An 11381-nucleotide genomic window follows, 5' to 3' on the forward strand; every position below is an offset into this window, starting at 1 on the left:
CTCTCAGGCATGCCAGGAGCTATAACTGGAGCTATAGATTGTTTTATTTCTTACCTATTTTCACATCCATCCATACCTGACAGAAATAACTTATGCTTTTCATAGGTATTTATTAAATTAAAAATTGATTTTATTCAGCTCCTATCCATATTTCCTCACTGAAAGCTGAGTTTGGAAGCTCCTGAGGATTCAGGAGAAGCAAAACAAACAGAGATATCCCAGCTATCTGACTACAACGGTGTACTAGGTGAAGGTCATCTTGTCTCCTTCCAATAGGGTCCATGTAGGGAAGGCAGAAGGAGATCAAAATCTGTTTATTAATTGATTTTGGGGAAGGAATTCAAAACTGGACATGATTGAGCATAAATGAGCTTAAGAAAAAAAAAGAAGGATGCCCCTAACCCATGAGGCAGTTGATTATGTATATTCACAGAGCGCCCTCACTAATCTGACTGGAAAAAGAGCTCCTTCTCTGCTTTAGTAGCATCACTTCCCCTCTCTGACCCCTACCCAACATTGGGCACATCTATACATGCTCCTATGGCACCGTTACTATGCTGTCATTTAGTACTTAGGTTATTTAGGAAGTACTAAATGACAGTGCAGAAACAGCTGTTACTGCACTGTGCCGGTGGCACATGATTATTTTTAGCCACTATGTCACCGTAGTGATGCCCTATGCCAATGGAACGCATTACTATGGCAACATAGCATCATGTGTAGACACGCCCAGTATGTTCCATACTCCTTTTAGGGGCAGAGTGCCGAGAGCAGAAGCAGCAACAAGGGTTTACCACCTGTCCCAGTCCTATTCTCTGCAGGAAACAATAGTTAGGCTTCTGAATTGCTATAATCCTGTTAAAAGATAAGTTGTATTTTACCTATGTTGCATTCACCCAAGTATTAATCTCCCACATTTATCCAAAATGAATTCATAAAAGTACTGTTAGCATTGAAATTGTATACTTCAATAATTCATAAAGCTGGAAAAGAGAAACATTGAATTGCTATTTGTGAAAAATCATATGGAAGGCATACATAATTCAAGGACTTCAGTTATACTATACATATTATCCTTTTATGTTCAAAAGGCCATAGTCATACCTACTGCCATAGCAATTTATGAAATATAGATTTATACTGCTTATTTATGTTATATAAATAACATAAATGTTATATATATATAACATATATATAACATATAAATGTTATATATATATGTGTGTGTGTGTGTATATGTGTGTGTGTGTGTGTATATATATATAACCAGTAGCATAATGAAGGGGGACATCTGGACCACCAGCCCCAGTAACCAACCATGGGAGGGCTCAAGAAGAGCAGCGGGTTTTCTGCTGGCATTGCCACCACCACAGTAACAGCAGCACAGCACTGACCCTGCCCCATGCACAGCTGTTGCCCAAGATGCTCAAACACAAGTTACACATCTGAATATACCTGTTGTATTATATACCTGTTGTATATAAATATTACAATCCAATTACCGGCATATTTCCAACATTATGAAATTCTATCCAGGTCAGCATTATTCCCAATTTTAATTAAAAACTGTACCTGATTCTACATCAGTGACTACTTTTAGAATAAAAGGCTTGTGTACCATACTTGTTCTTTTGCTAAAATGTGTAAAGATATAAGGCTAGATGTTCAGCTGGCATATATGAACATTGCTGCACTGAAGTCAATGGAACAATGCTGTTTTACACCAACTAAAAATCTGAAACGTAAGGTCACATTCTCAGTGTTATTTTTCATCAGTATAACCGCCTATTAGGATTAAAAGTAGACAGGGAATCCCATGGTGGCATAGGACTTCTGTAGTGTTTGTAGTGCCAGTCCATCTCCTATCTCCCCATGAGACCTATGTGTGACCAAAGAGCTCTTACCTCAAGCCCTGGAGTGCAAATACTCCATAGCATCTCAGCCAAACTGGACTTTCTACCTCATGTCTGCACAGTCTGAATTTATTTACTCTGAACATAATTTAACTGTGTCAGTATATTTTCTCCTTAGAAACCTTGGATGAAATCCTATTCACACTGAAACCAATGGGAGGTTTGCCACTCAGGGGGACCAGGGTTTCATCCCTTCTGGCCTGTATCTGCGTTTGTATCAGTAAGCTAAAGTAAACTTGTCATATCAGAACATCAAGCAAAGAACAACACAAAGCACTTATTTCCTGGTGTTTATGAGACTGCAATTTGTAGAGATCCCAGTTCTTTGTCCACAGAATAAAATAATTATGGACAATCCCAGTAGAAGTTTCATCCAATGACATCTCAGTGCATTCACCTGAACTTAAAGTGACCATTTCCCATCAATATTCAATGTTAAAGTTGAAAAGTTGTAACTTTGGAATGCTTAATTTCACCACATCGGTATTCTTCTAACATTTTTATGAGTTTATTATTCTGACTTTTTAATTCCCTCAAAGCATAGATAGCTACACCTAGTTCATGGATATTTTTAAATTTAATAAGAAGAACAACAATAACAATACCTAGCTTTTCTCTGGTGTTTTTCATGAATAAACCTCCAAGTACTTTATACGTATCATAATACCAATGTATTATATTGGACACGAATAAAGAAATGTAATAGAATTGTTTTAGATCATTTGGAGTAATTATTTCAGGTTTAATTTGTTTCCTGTCATTACTCTGATTAGCGAAAGACAGAACAAAACCAGCCAGGGACAAGGTTTTTCAAAGGAACACTGTATCCTTTTGTTTCAGAACAAATGATCATAACAGTAAAGTTTTTCAAGTCCAAACAACAGATGGTCAATATTGCCATGGTTGATTCCAAGTAAACCTATTGTCATATAATTTGGGCATACAGAAGTTATCATTTTCCCTAACCTAATTTCCCTTTATCAAATATTATCTAGTACAGCACGGATGTGTCTATACATGCTTAAATTTCCTGCTAAGTAAATTACTGAGCAGTAAGCAGGACTAGGCAGGCATCTACATGTGCAGATGACCCAAGGTTAATTTTAGTTCCATGTCAGACCAGCCTTTCATGGGTCCCTGTGGCCACTGGGGGGAGCTCCAGACTTCAGTCACGTGGCTCCAAGCCTTGTCAGCCATGCTGAGGCCAGAGTCAGCTGCCAGCACTTGGCAGCCATCTTAAAAGTACTCCCCCGCCCTCTGATCTGTGCCCAGTCTCTCCCCTGCCCAGGAGCTGAGTCTCCAGTGCAGGGCAGCATGCAGCAGCTCCTGCCCTGCCCACCCTGCCTCCCTGAGCCACAGCTGGTCCAGACCCTGCCCCTGCCCCTGCCAGCCGTGCTCAGTGCCCTGCTGCTCCAGCCTAGCCTTGGCCAGCCATAACCAGTGCCCCACACTCCTGCTGGCAATGGTGCTGGCCCTGCTGGCCCTCCAGGCCCCACCTATCCAGGCCCCAGAACAGCTACGCACCCACCAGCCAAGCCCAGGGCACCAGCTGTGGGAGCCTCTGGCTGCACCCCACCCCCCACACTCTCCACTCCAGCCCACCCCTAGCATCACTCTATGGGTGAAACTATAAAAACTTTAGTTTCTGTACAGAACCCATGCCCATCCCTCCTCCCTCCCCCTCTCAACAAACACAGCTGCCTCCCCTGTCCCCGCTTCCCAATAGTGCCTGTCCCCCACCCTTCCCACCCACCCACAGTAAAAACCCCAGTCCCAAACTGAACCCAGCAGTCAGTCAGCTCTTGAACTTCACCCTGGAGTCAAGCTGGGGGCCTTTCTGAGAAGGCACCCTAGGGCCAGCCCCCCACCACACCAGCACTGCACCCCAAGTGTGCCCCTGCTGTGCATGCCATGGGCAATGCATGATGAGCTCTTTGTGCAGGTGGAGGAGTGCCCCAGCAGCCACACCCTGCTGATGATGATCCTGCTGGTGCCCCAGGCACACCTACACTCCTGGTTCAGGACCCTGAGCTACAATGGTGTGGGGGGCAAGCCCAGCCTGCCCCATAACCTCCACCACCACCTGGAGGGCTACCTGTTGCAATGCTACACATCCCTTCCCCCCCGGGCGGCTGAGGAGGAGATCGCCTCCAGGATCAATGCCTTCCTCAGTGCATGAGAGGCCCGTGTCTCCCCAGCCATGAGGACACAGGCTGCTCATGCTTAATAAAGGTCTGACATGTATCCCACCTCTCTGCATGCTGTAGGGTGGAAGCTGGGGCCAGGGGAGTGTGGGCAGACCAGGCAAGGAGCGGGGGCTGGTGCCAGGGCTGGGGCAGGGCCAGGGGTGGGGACTGGGGCTGGGAGGGCCCACCCTCCACCCCCAGTTCAGGACTTACCACAGGGCCGGGGCTGGTGAGGCTGGATGCTCAGCGTGGGTCTCCCTGTTGTGGATGGCATCCAGATCCACCTGGTCTCCATGACCCATGGTGTGTGGTGGGCTGCTGCTTAGCCAGGGGCCCCCTGGGGAGGAACTGGTGCTGCTGCTGGCTGGCGGTGGTGTGGCAAGCCGCTCCACATGGGTGGCTGTGGGGCAGGGCTAAGGCCAAGGCAGCTGCTGGCCAGGGCTCCCCAGGCTGCCAGTGGGTGCAGCAGCCAGGGAAGAGTGCAGGGCAGGGCATTGAGGGACTGAAGTCCCCTCCTCCAGTAATGTGTCACCAGAGGTGTCAGGGTGGGGCATGGGCACGGGATCCCTGGGCAACAAAATGTGGGTCAGCTCCAACATGAAGGGCATGATCCTGGGGGCCCCACCAAACCAATGATTGTGGTCGGTCACAGGCACCCACCGTGCCCGCAGGTCCTTGACCTTCATGAAGCACTGCCACGCTGACCAGGAGTGGCCCTGTGCATACATCCCAACTGCTAGGACCTTATAAATGTGGGAGTTCGAGTGCCTGCCCTACGTGACCTGCTTTAGGACTTCCTCCCTGCCTGACAGTGCCACAAGGTCATACATCTCCTCCCAGGTCCAGTTTAGGCCCCTGGGGCTCCAGATGGATGAGCACACATGGATGGGGCTCAGGCTGGACATGGGGTAGGAGGAGGACATCATGCCCTGTGCCAACTGACTGGGCCCCCTGCTCAGCTGGCCCTGTGATGCCGGCCCCGGAGGGCTGGGAGCAGCAGCCCCGACAGTGATATGGCCAGGGAGTCTCAGCCACGTGGTTGAGGCACTTCACCACAATCCTGCAAAGAGAGAGAGGTGGGGGGGAGCACCAGTGGGGAGCAGGTGCTGGCCCTGGTGGCACAGCCAGCAGGGCCAGCAGCCCTAGGGGGATCACAGGGCTGGGCAAAAGATACAGCTAGCTGCAGTCCTTGGCAGCACTCACCTGTGGCTGGAGATCAGCTCAGGACAGCCCAGGCAGACCCAGCCAATGGGTTGTCTGGGGGGTACATGGGGCCTGCTGGGGTACTGTAGTCACAAGCAGCTCCTGCCAGCTCCCTGGAGTGTGTGCCCCCAGGCCAGCCCTTGGTGGGGCTCCAGCTGGCCCCCTAGTGGCTAGGCAGACCCAGCAGAGAGGCCCCTGGCTTACTGCACAGCAATGTGTGTACACATGTTACTGCACAGTAACTAATTGGGTGTAAGTTTGATGCACATACCAGAATTGATGCATAATGTAGGTATCAAATTTACACTCAAGTCAGCATGTCGCCATATTTACCGTGTAGTACAGGTGTGCACATGTAGATGCATTCTTGTGCTGCACAGTAATTTCAGAGATTTGGTATAGACATGCCCACATGTAATTAAAGACAGACTTCTAGTTTATAATTCCTAAACAAAATATACATCATACTTTTTCTGTCAGACAAGCAGAATATATCTAAAAAGCACATTAAGGTTGATTGTAGGAGTTTAAATCTAGGCATTACCTAAAAATAAATCTTTGAATATTTAAAAGTTTTTGTTTATTCAGATGCCACCATTTTACTTGATTCTTTCAACACTTTACAATTCTGTCAAGCAACTGTTTGTTTCTGTTAACATTACAATATAACAAGCAACTCAAAAGTAAAACAAAATTAGTGAAAAATTAAAGAAGCTCACTTATCAGAAAGAAAAAATAAGGCTAAAATGAGATATAGAGAGGCATGTCTACAAATGCATTTGGTCTAAGTTTACTTGCAAGTAAATCCTTCCGGGCAGGCATCTATACATACAGGGACATGAGAATAGATTTGCTGCTCCTAGCAGCAAACTGCTCCCACTTTCTGTAGCCCTACAATGGGCCCCTGTCATCACCTGAGGAAGGTCAAGTTTCCCCCTGGATGCTAGCCCAGAGGCTGGCAGGGAGCACCAGGCCAGGAGACAGCTGTCTCCTATCCAGAGCTAGGAAATTGCTTTCTGCCCCTAGGGGCCTGCTTGCTGCCTGGGTAGAGAAAATGTCCCCCTGCCCTGGCAGCAGGGAGCTCCCAGCCCCAGCTCCCTGATTGTGGCAGAGGACTTGGAAAGAGCTGCAGAGGAGGGGCAGGTCCCAGCCCCCTGCTTTGATTCACCGATGGGGCAGCTAGCAGTGAGCCCCCAGCTGGGTGGGGATTTCAGAGCAGGGACTTGGAGCTTCCTGCTGCCAGGGCAGGGGGACATAGTCCCCGCCCAGGCTCCAGTGGCAGAGCCCACCCAAGCAGCAGGCAGCTCCTTGGGGCAGGGAATAATCTCCTACCTCTTGGTGGCCAACTGACCTGGAGCAGATTTGCTCCCCATCAGGCATCTACAGCATGCACATGCTACTGCCCAGTAACTACTTGTAAGTAAATTTGCTACTTGTGAGTAAATTTGCTACTTACATTTGCAGGTCGCAAATTTACTTGTGATTAGCAAGGTTTACTGCGCAGTAAGCATATGCATGTATAGATGCACATGCTTACTGCACAATTAACTATGCTACTTCTCAGTAAAGCATCTTGTGTAAATGTGCACATGCAGTATAAGGACAAATGTCAATGTAAACCATATTTTAGGTTGCATTATGTACAGCAGTTGAAGTTAAGAGTTAAATCATATTGCTTTATGGGAAATATATTCTATCTTCCCCATAAGTTTTGGTACATAATATTAGAAGAAGGAATTTTGTTTGAAATGGTTAAGGAAATTTGTTAACGGGTTTTTGAGTCTCAATAAGTGTCACAGTATGACCTAGACATGGGAGACCAGAGCCAAGGGGAGTGGGAGAGCTAAGGGTCACAATTCTGGGTATTAGTCAGAGCCTAAGGTTCATGCCAGAAATTAAAATATGTTTGTGGTTGAAGCAGGCTGTTAGCTGAGCCAGGAGGAGCCTTGTTCCTGCTGCCAGGGCAGGGGGACATAGTCCCCGCCCAGGCTCCAGTGGCAGAGCCACTGCAGCAGGCAGCTCCTTGGGGCAGGGAATAACCTCCTACCTCTTGGTGGCCAACTGACCTGGAGCAGATTTGCTCCCCATCAGGCATCTACAAGGCAGGAACAAGGCTTGAAAATGCTGTTCAAGGGACCAGGGAAGTGGGAGAGTTTCTCCAGATAACTTCATTCCCCATTGGGAACCTCATGAGAGGGCCCAGGCTGAGCTAGAGCTGGCATTTGGCCAGCTTCTGGGTGGTGCTGCAAGCCAGGCCTCTCGGGGGCAAGGAGATGGAGATCAGATGAGAATTCTGGGAAGGAAGATTAAGAGTGGCTGGGATCCCACATTGCAGAAGTAGGACTGCAGCAGTAGGCTAAGCAGTGAGACTATAAATGTGATGAGAAATCTGAGAAGTAGATTCTGTGACCGATTGGATAAAGAGAATGGGACTAGGATAAGTAGCAAAGACAGGAACAGGATAAGGATCATCTGGAGGGAAAGGAGCAGAAGAGGGCAAGTTTGGTGAGAATAGGCATAAGAATCAGCACACTTCCCTGGATGTCTGTATTGTAAAGTAAATAATCCCAATATCTCCAATCTCTCTATATGAAAGTTTCTCAAGGCCTTTAGTCATTTTCATTACCCTTCCCTGAATCCTCTACAGTTCTGCAATAGCCTTTTAAAGATAAGGTGACAAGAACTGTACATAATATTCCAGATGAGGCCGTGCTATTTATTAATATTATTTAAATAATTAGTATTGTATAATTGTATATTGTAATGCGTTTTATCATTCCTTATGGATTCTAATATTTTCTTTGCCTTCTGAGCACAGCTGCATACTCAGAGCTGTCTACAATGACATCCAGGTTCCCCTTAATTCGGAATCCGTAGAGTGTAAGAGTAATTTAAAATTTTCCCTCCATGTACAACTTATTTGCTTTATGTGCCAGCACCATTGTTCTATTTTGTTCAGGTGAAGCCAAATCCCTCAATATCAGCTCCTCAACAGGTTCTCCAATGTCTAATAGTTATAAATAGTTTATAGTTATAAACCCCTCTCCTTTTCATCATCTTTCAATTATGCATTGTAAACCCTGAAATATCTCCTGTCCAGCACAGTATTGATTACATTTTAGAGAAAGCTACTACTGAATCCCTAAAACTATTCCTTCTACCTAGTAGTGTAAATTTAGCTTCTAGAATACTTCTCCTTCATTTCCTAGAACACTGGTAGCTACTGGTTTTATAAAAATACTAATTGGATTCTAAAAAGAATAAAAAACATACAGGCTATTTTACTATTTTATTTTTTGTTGTATAAAATAGACAAAATAGTAGATATGGTCTTAATACATCATGAAAAATACATGCATCAGATTTTAAAATGTTACATAAACTTTAATAGTTTCTTATTTTCCCATTACCATTTTTACTTATAAATATTCATCAAAAAACTCTCCATTGCTGAATATTCACAAAAGCATATCTAAATAAATCACCAAATGGTACAGCAGCATTAATATGTTAAAATTAAAGAAACAGTTAACTATCCATTTTAACAACCTAAAAATATTTCAACAATTCTCAGGCAAAGTAATTCGTAGCGTTCTAGTACAATTCTCTGTATTCTAGTACAGCATTGGTAAAATAATCTGCAAATTTATTTCAGATATGGATGAAGCTGTCTGGTCTTAGCTTTTCTTGAAAGCCCAATCCTGATAGGGCCGTTGCATGTTTTAAGAGGGTGAACTCGTACAATTTCATGTGGCAAATAATATCCTGAATATATATTTAAGAGAGAGAGAGAGAGAGAGAGAAGTATATAAACAACACAAGCAAAAAATGCATATCTAAATCACATTCCTTCAAGACACAGAAATCAACCATGGATATTTTACTGGATATTTAACAGTTAGATATTTTAGAAATGGAACTAGATCCACAAAAGGACTTAGAAGTCACAGTACTGAGAGCTAAGAGATTCTACCTACCAGAGTTTACAGCCCTAAGGCAGGTGCATAAAGTCCCTATGCTATGCCAGGGGAAATTCAGACACTTAAGAATAATAAGTCAGAATGCAGAGTGGGGGACCACCTAAACTGGCAAGCAGGATATGCCAGAGAGAGGGGATTGTTTTAAACTCCACTCTTGTCAAGGATTTAGGTACCTAACTTTAGATTATGCAGAGATGCCTGACTCCACTTGGGATTAATAGCCATAAACCCTCTCTTGAAGTCAAAATACTAAATCCTTTTCCAAAAATATATGGGGATTCAGGATAGCACCCTCTTTTTGTCCAATCTAGTGGTTAGAGTACTCACTGTATATTGGGTGTCTGTATATATGTTCTGTACTCCATCAGCAGAGGGTGCTACCTGACCTGCATTATCTTCTGTTACTGTTTGCTGTTCTAATTAGTGTTAATGGTAGTTAGTTTTTAGTAATAAAGATGGTTCCCTTGTTCTTCCCTGCATGATCTCGCTGGGGCAAGAATCCCACAGATACACAATACTGGCAAAGAGGACAGGATCCCAGTGAGTAGGATGCTTCCATCAAGACAACAAAGGGAAAAACTTTCAGTGATCCATGCTGCAAATAAACAGGGCCTGGGGCTCTTTTCCTCCCATGAGGTGGCCTGTGCAGTTGCTCCTTAGCATGGCTACATTAGGCTACACTGAAGAATTTTATATTTCCAGTCCATCCATCTGGGACTCTTATGCTGACCAGCTATATTTCTATCTGGAAGCCAGTAAGATTACTGATGATAATCAGAAAAATGCAGCATCTCTTGAAGACTTTTCAGATTATTTGCTCACTTGTTTCCCCCATCTACCCCCATAACAAGTCCTACCATGAGATCCTTCAATTGCTTTTTTAAAAATCACTTTGCACCAACCCTGTCCAAAACCATTCACCAGTTTCATTTCAACCAATGAAATCTGCTGCCAGGTGACAGAATTGCTGCATAAGTAACAGACTTGGGTTGACTGTCTAAGAACTTTAATTGTGGTCTGGAGTCTACCCCTACAACACAAACTTCTTGCAAGGCATAACTTTACAATTACCATGGCTCAAGAAAAAGCCCTTGCATATGAAGCTGCCTCACTCCATTCAAGGGAAATCTGAACATCATCAGCAAACCTGATGTCAGCTGAGATATACCAAGTGCATTCAAGGGAGAAATGTTCAAGCAAGTAACTCTGTACACTGTTACATGTTGGAGTTCTGCAAAACTACTAATGAACCACCAACTAAAAACTTGTTTGGATCAGCTCCATCCAGATATGGTGCTGAATACCAGCCATGGCAAGAAATCCAGTTCTCCAAGAAACAGGATGTTTCACCTCTAAGCACCTGTGAACCAGATGAACTTGTGTATATCAGAAATTATATGACACTGGCTCTGCAACTCCAAGGGTAGATGCAGGCATCCACTGTAACCCAGTCATGTAAGATCCAGACTCCAAACTGAAAGACACTGTGCAGGCACATTGATCAGATGTAGCATCAAGTCCCAGATGATGTGACCTGTGTAGTACCAGAAAGTGTTGCACTGCTACTGGAACCTGTTCTGAAGAGTCCATCAGCTACTATTTTAGACGCATCAAGATTCCAGTGGCTGGAGCTACTCTAGAACAGCTAAAGGAGCCTATAGCAGTTACCACTGTTACCCCTGAAGTGGGCCGCATAAGATGGGTCACTGTCTGACCCAAATACTTCTAGGACTATGTTACCTAGGGAGGACAGATATTGTGTATTGGGTGTCTTTATGTATATGTTCTGTACTCCATCAGCAGAGGGCACTGCCCAAACTGCATTATCTTGTGTTGCTGTTTGCTGTTTAGATTAGTGTTAAGGGTAGTTAGTTGTGTTAATAAGCATGGTTGCCTTGTTCTTTCCTGCATGATCTCTGCAGGACAACAGTCCCATAGGTATACAATAGTACTCACAAAGGCTATAAGGCAACTGCCTGAAGGGAGATGAGCCCATATTTCCTACTTTCCAAGTGAATACTTTACACATGGGGTATATAGTATCTGGATGAGGTTTTCTCAGTCTAACTGTTTCACTTTCTATTAAGTTATGAAAAACT

The 11381-nt window shown here is 44.7% G+C and overlaps 1 protein-coding gene across 1 annotated transcript in view; it reads right to left on the bottom strand.

The window, feature by feature from the left end:
• Positions 1 to 8894: 8894 nt before the first annotated feature.
• RAD51AP2 (RAD51 associated protein 2) overlaps positions 8895 to 11381 on the bottom strand; it is a 10015-nt gene continuing 7528 nt past the window's right edge. Inside the window, exon 3 of the mRNA XM_006018792.1 lies at positions 8895 to 9067. Within this exon, the coding sequence (XP_006018854.1) occupies positions 8949 to 9067 (119 nt within the window). The 3' untranslated portion in view covers positions 8895 to 8948. The remainder of the gene's footprint in view (positions 9068 to 11381) is intronic.

The sequence above is a fragment of the Alligator sinensis genome, unplaced genomic scaffold (assembly GCF_000455745.1).
Source record: "Alligator sinensis unplaced genomic scaffold, ASM45574v1 scaffold130_2, whole genome shotgun sequence".
In the NCBI taxonomy this organism is placed as follows: domain Eukaryota; kingdom Metazoa; phylum Chordata; order Crocodylia; family Alligatoridae; genus Alligator; species Alligator sinensis.